Source organism: Lolium rigidum, chromosome 4, assembly GCF_022539505.1.
Source record: "Lolium rigidum isolate FL_2022 chromosome 4, APGP_CSIRO_Lrig_0.1, whole genome shotgun sequence".
Lineage (NCBI taxonomy): Eukaryota > Viridiplantae > Streptophyta > Magnoliopsida > Poales > Poaceae > Lolium > Lolium rigidum.
The window spans coordinates 112,014,160-112,036,617 of record NC_061511.1 but is presented as its reverse complement, the minus strand read 5'-3'; the positions used below and the strand labels follow the sequence as shown (position 1 = coordinate 112,036,617).

Here is a 22,458-nt window from a genome sequence, read left to right as displayed (position 1 = left end):
GCTTGACGTGATGACGACGAGGAGGCACGGCTGAACGGCACCGGGTAGAGACCGCTGTGACTCCTACCGTGGAGCAGGACCTTCTTGGTGGCCTTGTCCTTAACAAGGAAAAAGAACTCATGAAATTCCACAAAGAAATTGTTATCACAAACAAGGCGATAAACAGAAAGAAGGTGCTTGCTAATGTGCGGAACATGAAGGATATTTTTCAAGCGAAGGGATGAACCGGTTAATTTAGAGTGACCAATATGCGAAATAGACAAACCTGCACCGTTGGCCACTTGCACTTGATCCTTCCCGCCATAGCGCTCATGGACATGAAGGCGCTCAAGATCACTCGTCAGGTGGTCGGTGGCACCTGTATGAAGGTGCCAATACTTCTCGTGGTCGTTGGAGGAGGTCGAGGCTCCGTTGCCGGAGCGCTGGTCCTGATCGTAACGCGGAGGCAGTCACCTACCTCGTGCCCCCAATTTTTACAAATCTGGCACTGGGGGCGCCAGCGACGGTTGCGGCCGTTGCTGCCACCGTTCCCTCCTCCTCCTCCATTGTTGCGGCCATTGCCGCCATTGCCGTCATTGCGGCGGCGCTCCTGGCCACCTTGGCCACCTTGGCCATAGCTGACCTGCCCCTACTGAGCTCCCTGGCCAGCGGGACGACCGCCACTTGGGCGGTTGGAGTCATACGGGCGCCCGGGATTGTTGGGGTGGACCGGGCGCGACGCGAGATTGGCTGAGGACGACCAGTCCTCGCTTTCCGCCTGCTGCTTCTGAAGGCCTTCGAAGTTCAGCACATTCTTATAGAACATTGCGAGGGTGACGGGGACCGTCGCAAAGTCCATGGAGGCGGCGATGTGGTTGTATGCAGAGCCGAGCCCTGCTAGCATGTGATGATCTCGTCATCGTGAAGAGGAGATCTAGCGGCAGTCCACTAGTAGGAAAACCCTTATAGGCAAAGCTTAGTTCTGTGGCGCACCGTTTTGAGTGCGCCACAGAAACTTATTTTGTGGCGCACCAGGAAGTGTGCGCCACAAAAATAGCTTATTTTTGTGGCGCAAGGCTGAACCGTGCGCCACGTAAATTATGTGGGGCCCACATTCTGCCACCACGAATTATTAGGGTAGGTATTTCCGTGGCGCACAATGCTTTCGCGCCATAGAAATAACTATTTCGTGGCGCACCGGCTCGGTGCGCCACGTAAGTAGTTATTTCGTGGCGCACCGGCTCGGTGCGCCACGTGAGTAGTTATTTCGTGGCGCACTTGTGCCGGTGCGCCACGGAATTAGTGTAAGTTATATCATCCCCGTACCCCTCCCCTCCCCTCCCCACGCCCGTACGTTCACCTCCCCTCCCCTCTCCCCGCCGCCGCCGCCATGGTCGTCGCACCGGCCGTCGCCGCCGCCGCCTCCTTCCTCCGCGAGGGCCGCATGCCGCCACGCTCCACCCATCCCCGCCACTCGCAGCACAAGCCGCCGCGGCGTGGAGGAGGAGGGGCCGCCGCATGGAGGAGGAGGGGCCGCCGCGTCAAGGAGGAGGAGCCGCCGCGTCTTCCTCCTCCTCCACCCCCGCCGTCGTCGTCAACCTCCTCCTCCACCCCTATCGTCGGTGAGCTCCACCTCTCCCCTCCCCTCCCTCCTCCTCCACCCCTGCCGTCGTCGTCAACCTCCTCCTCGATCCACCCCTAGCGTCGGTGAGCTCCACCTCTCCCCCCCCCCCCCCCTTCCCCTACCCCCGCTCCGGATGTGTTGATGTTGTGCTCGATCCGGATGCTCTTGTGCTGCTCGTTGTTCTCCGGATGTTGATGCTGCTCCGGACAAAATTACGGAGAGGATGATGTTGTGCTCGATCTGGATGCTGTTGTGCTGCTGTTGTGGTCATCATGAATAAAAACAGTCAAACATTCTTTTTGTTTTACTGTGCTGTTAGCTATATATTTTTTCTATGCTCTGCCTGTGATGCTTGTGTTTTGGAGCAAGCAGCTGGCATGGCATGTGAGAGAGAGCATGAGAGAGTTCTTGGGGGCGGAGATGATGGCAACATCGACGACCGGTCCCGCATTGGTCCTGCTTTGAATTAGTAAGATCAAGTAGTGGCTTGAGTTCATGTTGGTAACCAATACCAACAGAGAGCTACTTCATTTTAAGTAGAATTTCTTTTAAGGACTCTAGCTAGATTAGAGGGGAAAAAGATTGCTGATTTGTTGCCTATGATAATGGATCATCAAATGTTTCCCTTTGTCCCCGGTTGCCTCCTTAATTGATGCCTTATGATCCAAATGATCCAAGTCCCTTGCATGATCCCATTTGTCCCTAATGTTGCTTAATTAAGATGAATAAATTCCCTCTAATCACCATTTGGAGATCAAGACTAGTTCTTGATATCCATTAGCTAGACTCCAATATTAAAAATGTCTCCCAAATATGGAGACAAACATTACCCCAATGTTATTTCTCTCAAATTGACAGTTTCTGATGGTATGCTTGCTCCTCACTGTACTTTATCAATTCCCTACTGATCCTAAGTACCCATGAATATCTGGTGGTGTTCTTCTCGTCGTTTAGTTACTCGTCAACACATGTGTTTGCATGTGTGTGTGAGCTGCTTGTAGTGTCACTTGACTATTCAAGTTTCAATGTTGGTTACTTTTCCTCTAGTGCAAGAAATGGTTGAGCAGATGTTTATCCACTCGTTGGCCTTTATTCTTGGGTAGCTCAAAGTGTCATGCACTTACTCGGATCATCAAATGTTTCCCTTTGTCCCCGGTTGCCTCCTTAATTGATGCCTTATGATCCAAATTACTATATTATTGGATTGAGTGATATGGCTACTGCTTGTTTGCTCTCCAAATTACCAAGTGATGAATATATAATCCCTTTGGAGCACCCGCCCCATGCTATATATGTGTATTTGACCATGCTTATGATGGATTTCTTTTAAGGACTCTAGCTAGATTAGAGGGGGAAAAGTTGCTGCTTTGTTGCCTATGATAATGGATCATCAAATGTTTCCCTTTGTCCCCGGTTGCCTCCTTAATTGATGCCTTATGATCCAAATGACCCAAGTCCCTTGCATGATCCCATTTGTCCCTAATGTTGCTTAAGATGAATAAATTCCCTCTAATCACCATTTGGAGATCAAGACTAGTTCTTGATTTCCATTAGCTAGACTCCAATATTAAAAATGTCTCCCAAATATGGAGACAAACATTTTAACATTACCCCAAGTGATTTACTTGTCGATGATTAGATGGTTGGTCGATCACTCGTACACTCGGGGGTGGAGCAAGTGAGGCTTGGTGTGATGGCACAAATATCAATATCTTGTGCATCCTACCTGGCCTCACTTACTCCATCCCTGGATGTTAATATTTGTTTCGACCAACAAAGTATGAGGCATTCCATTTAGTTGATACCACTTGGCTCTTTCTTCCATTTTAGTGCCGATGATTAGAATGTTCGGTCAATCTGTACACTCCGGGTGTCGCTAGTGAGCCCGGTGTGATGGCACAAATATCAATCTCTTGTGCATCCTACCTGGCCTCACTAACGCCATCCCGGGATGTTCATATTTGTTTCGACCAACAAAGTATGAGGCATTCCATTTAGTTCATACTAGCTACTTCTTAATTGCATTAGCCTTTCTTCCATTTTAGTGCCGATGATTAAATTGTTTGGTCACCTATACGCCGCAATATACTTTGTAGACGAGCCCCCTTTCCCGGCCGCCGTTCCGTGAACGAGTCCTTGATGAGACAACAACGCCGACATGCCTCTCCGGTGCAGCACCACTTTTCTTCTCTCGCCGTCCAGTACGTGAACGAGTCCTTAATGCCAAGACGGTGCCGGCCTCCCTAGCATCATGCCGACCCTCGTTGTCGCGCTTCGGGCCGTGTCGATCATGCGCCCGCACTCTTCGCCTTTTGCCCGGTGAACGAATAGACTAATCGTTGGAATAAGGAAGCCGATGACGGCCGATCGCAATTTAATCTTGCGACCGGCTGTCATCGGTTTCCTTATTCCAACGATCAGCCTATTGGTTCACCGGGCAAGAAGGCGAACGAGTGCAGGCGCGGGACACACGGCTTGAAGCGCGGCAACACGGCCCGGCATAATGCCGGGCAGGCCGGCACGGTCTTTGCATCAAGGACTCGTTCACCGGACAGCGAGGGACCGGCGTGGTTCCGCGCCGGAGATGCAGATCGGCGTTGTTGTGTCGTCAAGCACCCGTTGACGGAACGCCGACCGGGGAAAGGGGGCCCTTCGCAAAGTATTTGTGTTGACCAACAATGTATGAGGCACATATTCTATTTTGTCATTCCATTTGCTTTGAGATTTTCAAAATGCCGATGATTAAAATGTTTGGTCACCGTACACTCGGGGGTGGCGTAAGTGAGCCTGGTAAGATAGCACAAATATCAATCTCTTGTGCATCCTACCCGGCCTCGCTTACACCATCCCTAAATGTTAATATTTGTGTTGACCAACAATGTATGAGGCACTTATTCCATTTTGTCATTCCATTTGCTTTGAGATTTTCAAAATGCCGATGATTAAAATGCTTGGTCACCGTACACTCGGGGCGGTGTTAGTGAGCCTCGTGTGATTGCACAAATATCAATCTCTTGTGCATCCTACCTGGCTCGCTAACTCCGTCCCGGAATGTTAATATTTGTTTCGACCAACAAAGTATGAGGCCCTTGTCATTCCATTTGCTTTGGTATTTTCAAAATGCCGATGATTAAAATGTTGGTCACCGTACACTTGGGGGTGGCGTAAGTGAGCCTCGGTAAGATAGCACAAATATCAATCTCTTGTGCATCGGACTTGGTCTCACTTACGCCATCCCTAAATGTTAATATTTGTGTTGACCAACAATGTATGAGGCACTTATTCCATTTTGTCATTCCATTTGCTTTGACATTTTCAAAATGCCGATGATTAAAATGTTTGGTCACCGTACACTCGGGGCGGCGTAAGTGAGCTCGGTAAGATAGCACAAATATCAATCTCTTGTGCATCGGACTTGGTCTCACTTACACCGTCCCTGAATGTTAATATTTGTGTTGACCAACAATGTATGAGGCATTTATTCCATTTCTCTTGTGCATCGGACTTGTTGGTCTCACTTTCTTCCATTTTCATCATAGTAGGAACTGGATGAAGGACCCCGATGCAAGCGAGCCCGGTGGGTAGAGATGACGGAGCAAAGGAGGAACCGGATGAAGACTACTTTGTATCTCGAAATTGTGAATTTTGTATGAATTAAGAGTTGTATGCAAAACATTTGACACTTGCCACTATATATGTATCTCGATCGGGCTCTAAGTAATGTGATGATGATGTCTATGTTATATCCGTGCAATGTACATGATATTTATATTATATCTGAATGTTGCCGTATATAACCCGTGTATCCGTGTATCCGTATTGCTGTCTATAAACCGCATGTGTATGTGTATAGCAGGCAGCACAAAATCGTGTATAATACAAGCAAATTCCGTGGCGCACTAAAAACCAATTCCGTGGCGCACGCTTTTCCGTGGCGCACCTAAGAACACGTGCGCCACGAAACCTTAATTCTGTGGCGCATGAGCGGGTGCGCCACAGAAACCTTATTTTTGTGGCGACGTTTCTGTGGCGCACCTCCCATGCGCCACAGAATCCATTTTTCGTGCGCCACTGATGAGGCTTTTCCTACTAGTGGTCATGGCATCGGCAAGTGCCTTCACCTTCTGCATGTACTCGCTGGCCGATTTGTCGCCCTTCCGGGGCCCTTGGATCTGGCGGCGAAGAGCACGAACGCCGGCTCGATTCTCGGCGGAAAACATGGCGTGGACGACACTCCAAGCCGCCGCAGCCGAGGTGCAGCCGATGAGTTGGGCTGAAATGTCCTCATGCATCGAGCTGAGGAGATGGCCGAGGACCTTCTGGTCCAGCGTCCACCACTGCGCGTAGTCGGGGTTGACGACGTCGCGCGCATCGGCTCCGGTCCCTTCCCTTACGGTCTGGGGTGGAGCCCGTGCCGATTCGTCGAGAAAGCCATGGAGACAGGCACCGGCGAAGTTGGGAAGAGCGTGAGCCCTCCAAAGCATGAAGTTGTCGCCGTTTAACCGCACGGCGATGGCGGGAAGAACCGGTGCAGCTGCCGTTGCAGATGGCGGCTCGATGACGGGTCCGACGACCATCCTGGAGAGACTCCCCACGGTAGACAGCGTGAGGGCAGAGCTTGTCATCGCGGCAGACGCGGGGCGAGGAGGCGCGGCGACTGCGGCGGATCGGAGAGGCGGCGCGCGCTAGCGGAAGACGGCGCGGTGGCGGAAGCCCTAGGTGGCCCTGATACCAAGTTAAAAAACGAGAGTGTTTAGGGTTTTGCGTGGGAACAATGCCTCTCCACGTATCTCTTTATATATATATCAGTTGTGTACATAATAGAACGTACACGTATACATGACAGGTATAATACATCTAGACCTACTTTAACAGAGGTCTATGCTACCTTGCTTTCCATGTTTGTACTTCTTCAATTGTGCAATGGCCAATGATTTAACTATGGCACAACGGAAGGCAGGGTGCTGCCCTCAAACTTAGTCATGTGTGCCATATTTCTTGCACACTAGACTTAGTTCGCGGACAGTCCCTTTGCCTGCCGTGTGATCCAATTTATGAGGCCTCATTTTATTTGTCTACTGCATTGGCCAATGATCCAACAATGGAACACTGGAAGGCAAGGTGCCGCCCTCAAACGTAGTCGTGTGTGTTTGATTACTTGCACACTAGACTTAGTTTGAGGGCAGTCCCTTGAGCTGCCGTGTGTTCCAATGTATGAGGCATCACATGTTTTCAATGTTCATTTTCATCTATATACTTGTGAGCAGGCACATCTCTAATGGCATGTGTTCTTGTGGCAGACTGAGAAGCTCAAGCTTGGGTCAACTGAGACCCCCGAGGAGGGACCATCCAAGAAGCGAAGGGCAGCTAACGTCGGCCACTTCCAGCCGGACGTAGGGCCGGACCAGTTCATGTGCATCGTCTTCAGGTCCACCTTCAACCGACTACGGATCCATCAAGATTTCGTCAGGTGGTTCGGAGAAATCCCTTCGAACATCATTGTCACCGCCAACACCGGCTGCAACTGAAGGATGACTACGGTGAGAGAAGGCGATGACGCATACATCGACCAGGGGTGGGCGGGCTTCGCCGTCGCTCATCAGCTGCAGATAGGCCAGTTCCTCATCTTTAAGAAGGTGTCCACCTTCGAGTACAGTGTGGTCATCTTCGACCACACCTGCACTGAGGTGATGACCAGGTGCCGTTACCATGGCGACGCCACCAGGTGTGTCGTCTTCCAAAGTCATGTTTGAAGCTTACCTGGTTCTGTGTCACCGCTACCATGTTTGTGTCTAGTTTTTGTTCCTATCGTCTGTTAAACTATGATCGTCTATGGTGTGTCGTGAACAATGATCATCCCATGTCGTGAACTATGACCGTGTTTGAACTATGATCAGTGCTATGTTTGCCTGAATTGTGATTGTGTTGTTGCTTGTGTTGTTGATCGCTGGTAAACTCACTACCGAAGGTAAGAGGTAAGCAGAAGCGGATTCTGGCTTGCAACCAAACAACAAGGGCGTCGGTCTGAGCTGCTACAAGCCTGAAATCCAACTTACCAAACGGGTAGAGCCCAAATCTCCACGGGGCTAAAAAAAACTCTGTGCATACCATCAAACAACGTGGCTTTTATGGCTCATGGCCCGTCTGCGACGCCCAAAGGACTTCTTCTCACTGCGTCAGTGGTGCAGAAATCTGATGCAGGCTACCAAACGCGCCCTTGTGTTAGTTGGTAAACCGCTCTCACCAGCTACATGGCATACGCTGCCAATGGGGAAAACACAGCCGTCTCTAGCATTTTCTATATTGTTGCACTTGTACCGCTCTGCTGTTATTCGAAAAAACAAATTATACCAGTTAGTCTACTTCTGCTACTCCTACTATAGAAAACTAGTCTATCTAAGCTGTATACCACTTGTATAAACAAATTACTTTTCCAGATACGCCAAAACAGTGTACAATGATGGTCAGATTAATCTAGGCCACTGCATTGCTTGAAGGCCTGTTTTTTCTCTCTATTATCTGGGATGATAATTTAAGTGATCCACTCTTACCTGGAGCGGCGTTTTGGCTCCCGGGAGCATTTGCTCCCGGTTTTTTCGAAAAATTAAAACAAATCGAAAACTTGTCAAAAAATTCCGGAAAAAATCATGCATGTACCTGACCATGGCATGCACCACCGTGTAAAATTTCGTTGCAAAATGTCATTGTATGCGCCCTGGATCTGGAAATTTGTCATTTTTGCCCAGGACGCATACGATGATATTTCGCGCAACATTTCACAAGGTGGTACGTGCCATGGTCAGGTACGTGCATGATTTTTTTCAGAATTTTTTGAAAAGTTTTGAAAAACAAAATTTGCTCCCCAAAAATCCGGGAGCAAATGCTCCCGGGAGCAAAGATGAATTTCCGACTCTTACCAAGAAATAATACTTCCTCAGGTCAAAGTTCATACAAAATCAACAACACTTATTATAATCGAAGGGAGTAAAATACTTTCCCTATTCTCCAATGCAAGACGTTTTGGCGAGTTAAATTAGCTTGCTAAAATATTTTGTACTCCCTCCTTATCATGAAGCATGTTTTAACTTTGTTACAATTTAGATTTATCTAGACAATAAATGTAACTACATACATCTAATTTTTAATAAAATTAAGATAACTTTTATGAGACGGAGGAAGTATTAGGGAACAAAGGTTGTATCGTATAACAGATTTTTCCCGTCTGCCCACAAAGTGTAAAACTTCCCACTGAATATAAGCAGAGTTACTCTTTAGTTTCTCGAGGAAAAAATAAGTCTTCGGTGACAATAAGACTACTTAGCAATTTTGTAAATAAACATAATGATGCGCAACTAAAGTAGGAGGAACAGCAAATGTTCCAGACTCAAACCGGAAAAGTCAACGAAGGCGGGCAAAACCACAAGTGCAAATGTCACGGAGGCCAAATGTGATACATTGACTTGGTTCTGCTGCATCTTTTTAAGACTGTTGCCGTACATAGTCGAGAGACGCCATCTTGTTCATTGGTTAGATGGTCTCCGCCGCCGCTCGGTACAGTCCTAGTTAATGTTGACGCAGCTATATTTTCAAATTTACACAAAGTGGGAGTTGGCATCCTGATTCGGAACCACAACGGGGATTGCTTGGTTGCTTGCAGCGAGCCACTCAACGGGGTTGTATCGCCAGAGCTTGCTGAAAGCTGGGCGCTCCGTTGTGCTGTATCTCTCGCCCGCAATGAAGGACTTGCCTATGTGATTTTCGCTTCAGACTGTCTCTCGCTGGTTCAGCGAATCAATTCATCTACCAATGACAGGTCTGAAGTGGGTGTAGTGGTGTCTGATATCAAGATGTTGGCGGCTAGCTTTTCGTCAGTTTCTTTTTGTCATGTCAGGCGTTCGTTGAATGTTGCTGCACACATACTAGCTAGGTCGTGTGAGTTTGCTGTTTCTCGTGTGATTTCCTACTCTGCTCCAGAATGTATTAAGCAAACTCTGTGTATGGATGGTTTGGAATGAATAAAGGGCAACATTCTCTCAAAAAAAAAAAAAAAAAAAAACTCCATTAGTCGTAATCGTTGTCCAGACTTATGTTGCAGCTTCCAACAAGAAGCCAAGTCAGACCAGACCACTGTGCCGACCTTTTCGAAGTTCTCGTTTTGGTTATGCCACCACAAGCTGAGTACTACTCAAGTATACAAGCCATCAATCCTCCGGCAAAGAAAATGAAAACTACAAGCCATGAAGATAAAAATGACCAAGTGGAGAAAATCAGTAGGCTAGAGCATCTCCACCAGCGTCCCCGATAGCGGTCCCGATAGATTTTTCGGGGAAGGGAGCGAAAATGGGCTCGCACAGGCGCGCCCCAAACGGTGCCGGCGATTTTTGGAGCCCAATAGAAGCGCCGGCAACCCCTTGCCAGCCCCTTCGCTAAGGGCGCGAATCGGGCGCGCCGACGCCTCGCGAGGCTGAAAATTTTAGGCGTGGGAGCCGCCTGTCAGCCACACACCAACAAAATATACATCTTCTCCCTCAAAACCCCGTCCCCTCTGCCGCTCATTTCTCCCGCCAGCCGCTCCATCTCCCATCCAGCCTCCAACCCGAAAAACCCTCGCCGCCGCGCCATGGCACCAAAGAGAAAGGCTCCGGTTAAGGCAGCGAGGCCGCCGACGAAGGCTCCGCCGAAGACGCGCACCATCGCGCCGAAGGAGAAGCCGGCAACCATGTTGCAGGAGGACTGGGAGACGAAGATGGACCGCCGCGCCTTCGCAGGGCCGACCGCAGGAGGCGCCGCATCGCCGCCCTCGAAGCAGCGAAAGCGGTGGCCTCTGCGGAAGCGTGCCTGAGCTTGGGCGGCGGCCTGAACAGCATCTCAAGCTCTCCGTCGTCGTCGGGTTACTACGCGGGGTACACCGCGGACGCGCCGTCGATCTCGCAGATGCGGCTGTCGCAGTTGGACGGCCGCGCCCAGTACTCCCCCGAGTTCGGGGACAGCGACATGACCGTCGACAACAACGGCCCGTTCTCGCCGGGTTCAACGGCTCGGGGCAGCGGCGCCTTCCGCTTCCCCGACCTGAACGATTCGCCTGATCTGCGCCACACCCAGGGCCACGTGACGGACGACACCGGCCTTCCCCGCGACCTCTTCCCCGACCACGTCCGGCGTGTCCATGGGGCAGGACGAGGTGCGTTTCCTTTCTTTCTATGTTTTGTGTGCACCGTAGACACCGTCGGCGACTGAAAGTTTGTAACTTTACGCATAGATTGCCGGCGGGGAGGAGATCCTGAACGGCATCATACGCGGCCATGCCTACGAACCCCCGGTCGACGACTACGAAGAAGAGGCCGACGAGGACGAAGGTGAGGAGGAAGTCCAGGAGGAGCTGATCGACGCCGAGACCGGCGCGAGCATGAGGAGGACGCGCACGCGCTCCGCCGGCACTCGTGGTCCGAGGTGGAGGTCCTTGGAGGATGAATGCCTCGTCGAGGCGTGGAAGCAAGTGAGTTTTTGCCCGATCACCGGCGCAAACCAAACCTGGGGCAAGTACTACAAGCGCATCCTCGATTGTTTCAACGAGAAGAAGAACTATGGTGATTACGCCACCATAGAGATGAACCGGAACGAGGGCGCCCTCTCTCACCGTTCGAACTTGATCAAGGCGGCGTGTAGCAAGTTCCACGGCTACTACGAGAAGATCAAGGCACGGAAGGAGAGCGGCAAGATAATGGTGGATTGGGTATGATCTACGCCTATCTTATTTGCATATGAATTGATGATCAATGTTGTTGCATATGAATTGTTGTTGCATATGAATTGATGATCAATGTTGTTACATATGAATTGATGTTGTTGCATATGAATTGATGATCCAACTTGTTTTTCATTGTTTTGCATCATATATTGGCAGCAAGAAGGCCAAGGCCGACAGGAATGCGGCGCCGGTATTGGCAGCCATGGACGCCTCCATCGAGAAGATGATCACCTCGTTCTAGGTGGAGAACAAGGAAGCTGCCGATAGAGCCACCGTCGTGTGGAAGGCAATCCTCGACAAGCAAGATGCCAAGATCGAGTTGGAGAGGGAGAGGGTGGAGGCGGCGAAGATGGAAGCTCACGCCGCTGCCATGAAGGCCACCAACGAAGCGACGCAGCTATCGTTGGCCAAAATGTCTCAAGAATCGAAGATCTTGATGGCCGACATGGAGAAGATGGACCCCTTGGCGCGGGCGTGGCACGAGATGTACCGCGAGCGCATCGGCCAAGAGGTGATGGCGGCGCGAGCTGCGTCGGCGTCTCCCCCGGCACCGTCCACGTTCATGTCTACCCCGGCACCATCCCCGTTCATGTCTGCCCCGGCACCGTCCACGTTCATGTCTACCCCGGCACCGTCCCCGTCCACGTTCATGTCTACCCCGGCACCGTCCCCGTTCATGTCTGCCCTGGCACCGTCCCCGTTCATGGCTGCCCCGGCACCGTCGACGTTCATGCCTCCCCCGGCGACCGTGGATCCTGCTGCAGCGACGGAGCTGCCGCCGATGAGGAAGTCGTCGAGGTTGCGCCGCCTGTGACCTCCATTTGATCATGTGATGATCTAGCTTGGAAGCCCTTTTTTTGCGCCGGAAACGGCGATCTGGTGGCCGTGTGTTGGCCCAAACTTCTTATTCCAAAACTTATTCGTATTTGGTGGCCGTGTGTTGGCCCAAACTTCATATTCGTAGACTTCTTCGAATTTCGATGGTTGTGTTTGAGATTTCAAATTCAAATTATCTATCGGGGGTGCCTGTTTGGGGCCGCCGGTGTGGGAGCAGCTCCCCAAAATGGAGGATGCTGTGCTGGTGTCCTCAAACGGAGCGTCGGCGCCTATTTAGGTGCTACAGGTGAAGATGCTCTTGCTGAAACTATATAGTAGTACTACAAAAGTTGCTATATGTGAGATCTGTACAGAAAGTGCAGCAGGTACGGTACTCGTGATTACTCTAGTATTTTGTTGAAGGTGATAACTCCAATTTTACCCCACAGCCATGAGCCCGTGACGAAAGTTCTTGTCGCTGCCATTTGTCAGTTGCCATTTCCCCCTCCCACCGTCTTCTTCCCTCTTGGTTTCAACGCATGCACCCATCACCATACTCGTCCTCCCTTCCCCCCAGCAGCATTCAAACCTCTCGCCATCCAATCCCTCACGTTTCTCTCGCGTCCCCTCTTCCCAAAGCAAGCAAGCGACCAACCAAGCAGAAAAAGACAGCTCGAAGCAGCCATTGACCTGCTAACTACGCAATCCATCCAATCCTAATCCCGTACTCCACTGATCCGTGCCAAGAGCCAGAAGCAGCCCCGTCGTCTCCTTCATCCCATGTGGTGGCTCAACTAGGTGATCTGTGGAAGCCCACACAGGTGAAGAAAGCTCCGTGTCTTCAAATATCGGGGGTGTTATGGGGTTCGTTTGTTGGGGTTGAGTGCTGACAAAAGGGATACAGGGGATTGGAGGGGAGGTACCTCCATTCACAATGATTCGAGGTTGGTACGGTTGGTTGGGGGTTGCTTGAGATCTCTGTCATGGTTGATCGTATCCCAGCTAGGAGAATCCATTTATTTTGGCTTCCTCAGATCGGCCATCCTTCAGGTTTGGTGGGGTTTTATATTGCTGATGATTATCTGGTTGATCCTTTGTCGCTGAAAGGTTTTCCTCTTCCTCTGAAAAGTGCAAATCTCTTGATTCTTCCGAAAGTGTTTTAACTCTATTGCCAAATGGAGAGGCATAGTCTTCTTCGTTCGATGCCTTCAAAGTTTAATTTCTCGTTGAATAACGCCTAGTCTTCTGTTCTCAACCATCTTGCTTCCAAGATAACAGAGCTTGCTTTTAGCGCCATCTGAAAATGACTTGTTTAGGTTGTATCTTCGACGCTGGCATGTTGTTGCAGAGCTGGGGAGTCGCCTCAACGGGGCAGAAGGGCGATGCAGTGCTTCCGGTTCGTGGGCTGGGAGAAGGAGCGGGAGAAGGACCTGCAGGGGCCAACACGATCGCAGTCGGCACTTTCCAACAGCAGCATGTCCACAGATCATGACGCACGGCGGTCTGGGTCAGAGTGCTGCTCGCTCAACATGTCATCAGAGATGAGCGTCGAGTCGTTTGGTCGGTACCGGCAGCTTTCGCTGCCGCAGCGGCCCAACAATCTCCGTATCTTTACCTTCCAGGAGCTCAAGAATGCTACCCGGAACTTCAGCCGCACACTCATGATCGGCGAGGGCGGCTTTGGCTGTGTCTACCGTGGCACCATCCGGAGTGTCCTTGAGCCGCGTCGAAGCCTTGATGTTGCCATTAAGCAGCTCGGACGCAAGGGCCTCCAGGTACCATTCTCCTCTTCTCCCTATGCAAGAGCTTCAAATAACGCAACATACTATCAGAGCTCGCTGATCATCAACCAGAACAATCATCGAGGATCTGGTAATGGATGGCTGGATGCAGGTGATGATCAACCTTTTTATTCGTCGTGCAGGGGCATAAGGAATGGGTGACCGAGGTGAATTTTCTGGGGGTGGTAGATCATCCTAACCTGGTGAAGCTCGTTGGGTACTGCGCCGAGGATGACGAGAGGGGGATTCAGCTGCTGCTCGTGTACGAGTACATGCCTCATGGGAGCCTAGCTGATCACCTATCAACGAGGTCGCCCAAGCCAGTTTCGTGGGCAATGAGGCTAAGAGTAGCACTCGACACTGCTCGTGGTCTCAAGTACCTGCACGAAGATTCTGAGTTCAAGGTACGCCTAGTCATAGGAATGCGGATTCTAAGCAACTCAATCAAATGTTTTAATTGCTGAAAGATAAGACTGCAAGAACCTGAGCTTTTTCCCCCCTCTTACCTTTTTCCCTGTCCTCGCAATGTATTCAATGAAATTTTCTTCCAGATAATATTTCGTGATCTGAAGCCTTCAAACATTCTGCTCGACGAGAACTGGAACGCAAAATTGTCAGACTTCGGCTTGGCTAGACTGGGACCACAAGAGGGAAGCCATGTTTCCACAGCGGTATGCAACAAGCAGCCCATAACAGATTTACTTTGTCTAGCACCTGATAACACTGTTCTCAGTTTCACTGTGCAATGCTGAAAATTTTAGTAGCATGCTGTGACTTTTAAAGACAACTTTATGAGTTCAAATAGTATGATCAGTAGTTACTAGGTCTCAGTAGAAAGAATAGTTCCTATTGTGTATTCTTCATCAAACAAGCAGCAAACCCAAACATGGAACGGTTAGAAAATTCAAATTCATCCTTCTGTCAGTCTGATCTGGTCAAGAAACTTCTCCATGTAGTTGGACACTTAGAACGCAATTAGCAAGCACTTCACAGTGGCCTTTTGAATAAGAAGCTATCAGCACCATTATCCTAGAAAAACATAGGGTGGGCAGTTAGGCATTTTCGGTTAGTCAACATGGTAGTGCAAAAAGACCGGTCAGAAAAGCCATCAAACCTTACTGGTTGGTTCAAATGAGCTAAAACTTTCTGGCAGATTTCCAACTGTAGCATTTTATCATATATTGTGATCAAATTCGCAATAAAGTAGACTGCACTTAAAACCACTAATGTGTCTCGGGATTACATGATCTGTTTTAAAAAACAATAATTGCCTTCATCTAAAAGATCCAAAAAAAAATCTAGTATGTTGTTTCCAGATTTCAAGTTTCGTAAAAAGTGCAACTGATTTTTGAAATGTGTCAATAAAACCCAAGCCTTCTTTCACAACTTAAATATGCTATTCAAGCTGAATGTACATGACTCACTAATATCTATGCAACAGGTTTTTCTATGGATTTTTTAATCATTTGAGCCCAGTTTTTGAATTTTCTGGCAAAGAGAGATCACGTGATCTTGAAAGCTGAAAATCCTCACAGCTGATTGTAGCTTAACTGTAAATACATGACATTTTTTACGTATAAAATGTGAAAAATCAAGTTTATTTGACATATTAAACAGGTGGTGGGGACTATCGGGTATGCAGCTCCTGAGTATATCCATACAGGACGCCTCAGCAGCAAGAATGACATATGGAGCTATGGTGTAGTGCTCTACGAGCTCCTCACAGGCCGGCGACCTCTGGACCGGAACAGGCCAAGGGGTGAGCAGAACCTTGTAGAATGGGTGAAGCCTTACTCTTCGGACACCAAGAAGTTTGAGACCATAATGGATCCGAGGCTCGAGGGGAACTACAACTTGAAGTCCGCAGCCAGGATTGCCTCACTGGCAAACAAGTGCCTGGTGCGCCATGCCAGATATAGGCCTAAGATGAGCGAGGTGCTGGAGATGGTCCAGAAGATCATCGATAGTAGTGAACTCGGAACACCAGAGCATCCTCTGGTAAGCCATTCAAAAGAATTGGCAAGTGATGAGAAGAAAAGGAAAGGTCTCGATCTGAAGAGGAGAATAGCTGATATTAAAGCTGGAGACGGGAGATGGTTTACATGGCAGAAGTGGACACCCAAGCTTGTGAGAACACACTGACTCACATTATCGAAGGGACATGTTTCCTTGATGACTTTAACATCCATAGATTTTAACAAAACAGCAACGGCAGAAATGCCACTTGAGTTGTTATTTATCATAAAACCAGAGAGCATGGTAACTGAAAACAAATGATTTGGCGGAGCCTGATGCTATCACCGCTGAATAACGGCTATTCCTGGATTTGTGGGGTTGCACCCAGGCAGCCTTCACATAGCTGAGATTCCATGTTTTCATAAGAGTTGGAAAACCAACTCAAGCAGTAATTTTTGAGAGTAGAAATCTTATTCTACAGTTTAAATTGGTTTTTGGCTATTGCTCAGTGAGTTTTGAGTTGTACTTGTATCAAGTGCCAAATAAGGATTTTCAGGCAGTACATGCAGCTCATTGGTTCCTGAATTTGCTAGCTTTGCACCCTGTATGGATACCTCCGCATAATTTTATTACTACTTATCTGCAATGACAGTCTGACATGGTTGACAGCAAATTTGTTTTCTTCTGCACTAGATCAATGGAGGGGCAGAATTATCGTCCTTATGTCCATGTAAATAGAATCATTATTAAAATGTGAAGAGAGGTTATAGAAGACGTAACATAAGGATAAATGTGAAGAAAAGGGTGGACAAACAGGTCATGTTGTTTGATAACTGCTCTTTGTGTTTTTTCTCTGAAAGCAAAATACTGTTTCTTTAGTAAACTACTACCTCAGGACTGATTTAATCGACGCACTCTCAGCCTAGCTCCCGCGTCGTATGTACCTCTAGCGTCAATTAAATCCGTCCGGAGGGAGTAGCTAACTGCTAGAGTGCTCATGCGTTGCTACGACAGTTTCTTACTGCATGAGTTCTCTAAAAACTTTGTACCGAACAAAATAATATTTCAGAATATTGATCAACTAATCAAAAGATGGTGATATATATGTCGGCTACATAAGATAGATAATAATTACGGTTACTCTTGGCAACTTAAGACATAATCACAATTAAAGTGAATGGAACACCATCAATTCAAATCTTTATAAGAGTAAAGAATACCATATGACCTTTCATGAAAGTAATTTCATTCTGACAGCAGAAAATACAGATGGCAGTCTAATATAGCCTGCTCTAGATGCTTGGCATGGTACAAATACAAAGGTAAGAAATATTATAGGAGTATTAGTTTTGTGAACAAAGGTTGCAATACAGTCATATGAGTAAGCGTAGTGTGATTTCACCTTTGAGTGCGATACACAAGCAGAAATCTCGTTAATGGCAAAAGCTCACCACAGGCTGCATGAGCTGTTCTTGCACATTGTCCTACCAATTGGCACATCCAACGATTGCAGATTCTTCAGAAAACTGTAGCCGGTGTATAAATTTGCATTCATAATATGTGAAGCATATTTACAATTTATATTGATAAAATCTTTGAGATAAAGTTTCCAAGTCTGGATAATCTCATAGTTAAGCACCATTTACCATACATTATCTGTGGTCTTTGTTCTTGTGCCTAGATCAACCATCCATAAAAGCAGAATCCAGAGGTGGAACTGTTATTAAACAAAGCTTAACCATATGTTTAATACTGTCTGATTGCTGTTCCAGTAACAGAATGCGGTTTTTGTCATTGCCACTGTTTCCTAAAATATCCTGCCTGACTAGATATACAAAAGCAGCTAAAAAAAATCTCAAGACTATCTGCACACCTCATGCTTCTATGGCTCTGCCTCCAGTAGCACATAAATGCATTCTGTCTCAACTTCAAATGCCTACCTCTTGAGCATCCCATGCTCTTGAGGGATCTGCTCGCAACTAGGTAATATTTGGTAGTCAGTGCATGAGTGGCAGAAAGCAGAATCAAAATGTTTCACAAGGATTTTGTTTTGATAGATCCACCAGGCAACCATCCTCCTATCAATCTGTACAGAAGTACTCTGGAACAGCAACAGCATCCTTCATTTTCATCTCCACGGCTATAAGATTAAGCAAGGCATAAATCTCTGTTGATCGAGAATGAGTCTTGTCATGGGCAATAAACCTGCGGAGCCTTCCACCGACATCAATCTCGCTAAACCCAGGGATCTTTCTCACTCCTCTCTCCTCCATCACCTTTCTTGCTTTCTTTGCCTCTTGCCACCGCCTAGCAGCAGCATAGATATTGGACAACCCAATGTACCTGCCATCATGGTCTGGCTGCAATTGGACAAGCTGTCTGCCGACTACCTCCCCCAACTCTACCCATCCATGCAGATGGCATGCATTCAAGAGAGCACCAAGTACAGAGACACTGGGTTCCATTGGCATGCTCTTAACAACACCATATGCTTCCTCCAAGCGGCCTGCTCGACCAAGCACATCTACAAGACAAGCATAGTGCTCGACATGTGGTCTGAGCCCTTGAGCTTCAAGTGAGCGAAAGAACCTCCAGGCCTCATCCACCAGACCACCATGTACGCAGGCACTTAACAAACCAAGGTATGTGATCTCATCTGGCACTACCCCAGAGTGCTGCATCTCTCGGAAAATCTCCGCTGTCTCCATGCCCATCCCATGCACTGCAAATCCACCAATCATGGCGTTCCATATCAGAACATCAGTGCTGGCCACTGGCACAGCACGGAACACCTCGAGCGCCTCACTGATCGCCCCACACTTGGCGTACATGTCCACAAGCGAGGTGGCGAGTCTGAGGTTCAGCAGGAAGCCGCGCTCCTGAAGGTGCCGGTGCATCTGCCTCCCCCGTCCGAGGTCCCCCAGGTGCGCGCACGCACCAAGCACACTGACCATTGTGACATCGTTTGCCATTACGCCCTGGTCAGAACCCGCAGCTGTCTCCATCATCTCGAACAACGCGAGAGCCTCACGGTGCTCCCCGCACTTGACGCACCCGTTGATCATGGCGCTCCATGAGACAACATCCCGCTGGGGCATCCGGTCGAACACCCAGCGGGCAGATAGGAGGTCGTGGCACTTGGCGTAACCATCGAGGAGGGCGTTCCAGGAGACGCAGTTAGGCTGCGGTATTTCGTCGAACAGGCGGCGGGCTAGGTCCGGGAGCGCGCAGGCCGCGTACATGTGGACGAGGGAATTTGCGACGTGGAGGTCGCAGGGGAGGAGTCCGAGGCGGAGCGGGTGCGCGTGAAGAGAGAGCGCCAGGCGGGGGGAGGCGAGGCGAGCGGCGGCACGGCCGAGGAAGGGGAAGGTGAGGTGGGAGGGCCGCAGTGCGGAGCGGAGGAGAAGGAGGAAGAGGGAGAAGGAGAGGTGCGGGGTGGAGGGCGAGGAAGAGGTCGTGCGGATGAGGGGGTCGAGCAGCGCCGTGGAGAGGGTGCGGCCGTCGAGGTGGTGGAGGAGGTGGGGCGGGAGCCTCATTCGGCCGGCCGGAAGAGCAAGGGCGGGAATTGACTGTTTGGTTGGTGGGAAGGCCGTTTCGAGCTTTCAAGTCATCTAGTATTCTATTGGAGAACTGACTGAGGGCCAGTTTGGTTGGTGGGAAGGCCGTTTGGAGCTTTCAAGTCATCTATCCTATTGGAGAACTGACTGACAGGAGAGATGATCAAGCATGCAATCTTCCACCACCTCCACCAAAATCGTTGACCGATGCTTTCCATATTTTAAGGTGAGTAACATTTTGTACAACTGATTTACATATTTGTGCATTATTTTTTAGTGTTTACTAGGAAATGTGCCTGTGCGTTGCATCGGGGTAAAAGAAAACAGGATATGTACCACTTATGCAGGCCGTCCGACGGTGATAATGTGCGTGAGCATTGCCACCATGACACTGTGCTCGTACTTCTTGTCGGTAGCCGCTGCCACCATCTTGAACTGGTTGATGAAGTAGACATAGCCTTTGTTGCGCATGTGGTCGTGCATACCTCTTCGTGTTATCGTGGCTGCGAAAGCTTTTAATTGACGGTTGATGAATGACGCGTCGACGAAGACAAGTCGAAGTGGAGCACACTGAGACCTTGTCTCCATAGCACGTCGGCGATAGAACGGCGACAACTGAATTTTGGTGTGACCGTTAAAAATAATAATGGTGCAACAACAAAAAGTATAATTTGCATATTACAAATTGATATAAATTAAAAGCTAAAAGTGAATCCATCTACAAATTAAAGATTACTGTAGCTAGATTTGGTTAAAAATATAATTTTGCGAACCACAACGTTAGCTAGCAGCAAATATCATCGGTGAGCTCGAACCATAATTCATAGGCTTGTTCCATACTGTAGTTTGCGTGGAACTCTTCATGTTGTTCCCCTCTCCCTGCGCTGTATGGCGTTGGCCCATGGATCCATCACATAGGAAATTTAATTTCCTTCCTCATAATTAGATCTCTTAGGCCAAACAAATGATACCTCTGATTCTTGTTTTTCAGGGGAGGGTGTACAAAATCCACTCTCCTTATTGTTTTTCAGAAACTTGACTGAGACTGCAGCAACTTTTTTTACGGGAGCAACCTTCTAGTCTACTTCTTCTTCCGGCCCACATGGCCCTTCCGCACTCTTCCTTCTCCTTTCCCTCTTATGCTACCTTTCTCCTCACATCTGCGGCCCAAGAGGCCTACAACCGCCAGCCCAGCAGGAGACAACCCTAGCGACACCAAGTCTGGACGTGAGACCCTGCGTTCAATCGTTTCTTCCTACTCCGCCGCCAGAAGCAAACTGCAACGCCTTCTTTGTCGCTGGCCTGGCTCGCTGCTCTTGTTTCCCCCTCATAGAAGCAGCATCCGATTGCGCCATCGCCGCTGCCTCAGTCCGTGTGGCACTGCTCCGGCCAGCGCCCAGCCACCCACGTTGGCACCGCCGCCTACTCTTTTGCGTCCCCCGCTCCTCCGAAACTACATGGACAACACCCATCAAGCGAGAAGGCCGAGGCAGAGGTCGACACGCCGTCTCCGCTCGAGCGGTAGCCGAGCAAGCGGCACGACGCCCCTTGCCCCTGCCGATGAGCTTGCATCACCCAACTGCGCTAGGGAGCTTCGCTCGAGGCGGTGCCAAGCCATAGGATAGACAGCGAGGCGAATCGTTTTATTTACTTGGCGGTGGCAGAGCATGTAATTCGGACAAAAATCAGGGGTAACAAAGACGGACCAACAAGAAACCCTTTTCCCTTTATTATTAGGTATAGATGTACATTATTGAGAACTTTCATCTCTTCAATGTTGTACATCAGAAATGGCTTACCATTTGTTCATGTTCATGTCAAGATTGTGTTGGTGCCATTGATGGTATTCATATCACAGCGAAAGTGTCAAGAAGCAACTCCCTTGCTTACAGAGTGAGGAAGCACTACACCAGCCAGAATGTACTTGCCGTTGTGGACTTTGATATGAAGTTCACATATGTGCTTGTTGGGTGGGAAGGGTCGGCCCATGATGCTACCATTCTGGCTGATAGCTTGGAGAGAGCTGATCACCTCAAGGTCCCTAAGGGTAAGTTCTGCCTAGCTAATGTCGGCTATGCATGTCGTCCGGCCCCGTCGATGGCCATGATCGATCATCTCGACCGAACAGGGCCCCTAAATTTCTGGGGCCCCCAAATTCCTGCTACGTTAGATACTTAGATCGTGCGGCCCAGGTTCAGCATGTTGTTTCACTCGTGTTGATCACCATCGGGAACCCGACGCGGATCGATGAATCGATGGAGCCTCGTGTTGCTTCGTCAGTTTCCGCCCTTCGCTCGCGAGTCGCGTGCCACCGGCCGCTGCTGCCGATTCCTTTTCCTTCTTGGTCTCAAGTTCTTTCCTGGTCCTTACCAGCAAATCGATCAACGAGCCAGGGAGCTGATGCAGCAGATCGAGCCCTTTTGATGCCGTTGGCTTGACTAGCCTTTCTACTGATCTGATAGTGATCGGTAGCAGTTATCTCGCGAGTTTCATCGCAGCAAGGATGTAAGGTAAGACTAAGTGATGTGGGCATTACCCTTCGGGTAACTAATATTACGGTACCTCCTACGGCCCAATCAGAGGCCCATGAAGATCATCCACCAACCAAGGTGGGCCGATATGTCGGTTCCAAAGAAGGAATCTTGACGAACAAGGCAAGAAGACGAAGAAACAAGGAAAGTTTAGATGTAGGATTCTTTGTAACCTAGTCGAATTCGGATAGAACTCTTGAGACCTGGCTCACAATATAAGAGTCAGGAGAGGGTCTGCCGAGGGACACACAATCACCATAGCCATATCCACCGCAAGTCCAGAGCTAGGTCATCAGAAAACTTAGTCTCTCAACGAGATCATAGTCGAAGCCTTCGGCTACCCCATTGTAACCGGATAGTTTCAATAATCAAGATCAGACAAGGAGGAAGTAAGGGTTTTACCTCACCGAGGGCCCTGAACCTGGGTAAATCTCTCTCCCTGTTTATTTGGTATCCGATGTCTCGT

At 49.1% G+C, this 22,458-nt stretch overlaps 2 protein-coding genes across 6 annotated transcripts; one reads left to right on the top strand and one right to left on the bottom strand.

Annotated features, from left to right (window-relative positions):
* Positions 1 to 12,648: 12,648 nt before the first annotated feature.
* LOC124650469 (serine/threonine-protein kinase PCRK1-like) lies at positions 12,649 to 16,550 on the top strand. 5 transcript variants are annotated; one of them, XM_047189989.1, is made up of 5 exons: positions 12,649 to 12,988; positions 13,516 to 13,942; positions 14,092 to 14,352; positions 14,500 to 14,619; positions 15,566 to 16,550. In XM_047189989.1, the coding sequence occupies exons 2-5, from the start codon at positions 13,550 to 13,552 to the stop codon at positions 16,088 to 16,090; spliced, it is 1,299 nt and encodes a 432-aa protein (XP_047045945.1). In that variant the 5' UTR covers positions 12,649 to 12,988; positions 13,516 to 13,549; the 3' UTR covers positions 16,091 to 16,550. The 5 variants fall into 5 exon arrangements, with proteins under 5 accessions (XP_047045945.1, XP_047045948.1, XP_047045943.1 ...); XM_047189992.1 differs by having other exon boundaries at positions 13,484 to 13,942; XM_047189987.1 differs by having other exon boundaries at positions 13,072 to 13,942.
* On the bottom strand, positions 14,826 to 19,440 carry LOC124647420 (pentatricopeptide repeat-containing protein At5g08305-like). Its single transcript, XM_047187369.1, has 2 exons — positions 17,307 to 19,440; positions 14,826 to 14,977 (listed from the first exon to the last, which is right to left on the bottom strand). Exon 1 carries the CDS (start codon positions 19,438 to 19,440, stop codon positions 17,986 to 17,988), a length of 1,455 nt encoding a protein of 484 aa, XP_047043325.1. The 3' UTR covers positions 14,826 to 14,977; positions 17,307 to 17,985.
* Between the last annotated feature and the right edge of the window lie 3,018 nt (positions 19,441 to 22,458).

Coding starts and splice junctions, on each gene's coding strand:
- LOC124650469 (XM_047189989.1), top strand. CDS start 13,550: ATGCAGTGCTTCCGGTTCGTGGGCTGGGAGAAGGAGCGGGAGAAGGAC. Junction 13,943..14,091: donor TCGGACGCAAGGGCCTCCAG/GTACCATTCTCC, acceptor TTCGTCGTGCAG/GGGCATAAGGAATGGGTGAC. Junction 14,353..14,499: donor ACGAAGATTCTGAGTTCAAG/GTACGCCTAGTC, acceptor ATTTTCTTCCAG/ATAATATTTCGTGATCTGAA.
- LOC124647420 (XM_047187369.1), bottom strand. CDS start 19,440: ATGAGGCTCCCGCCCCACCTCCTCCACCACCTCGACGGCCGCACCCTC.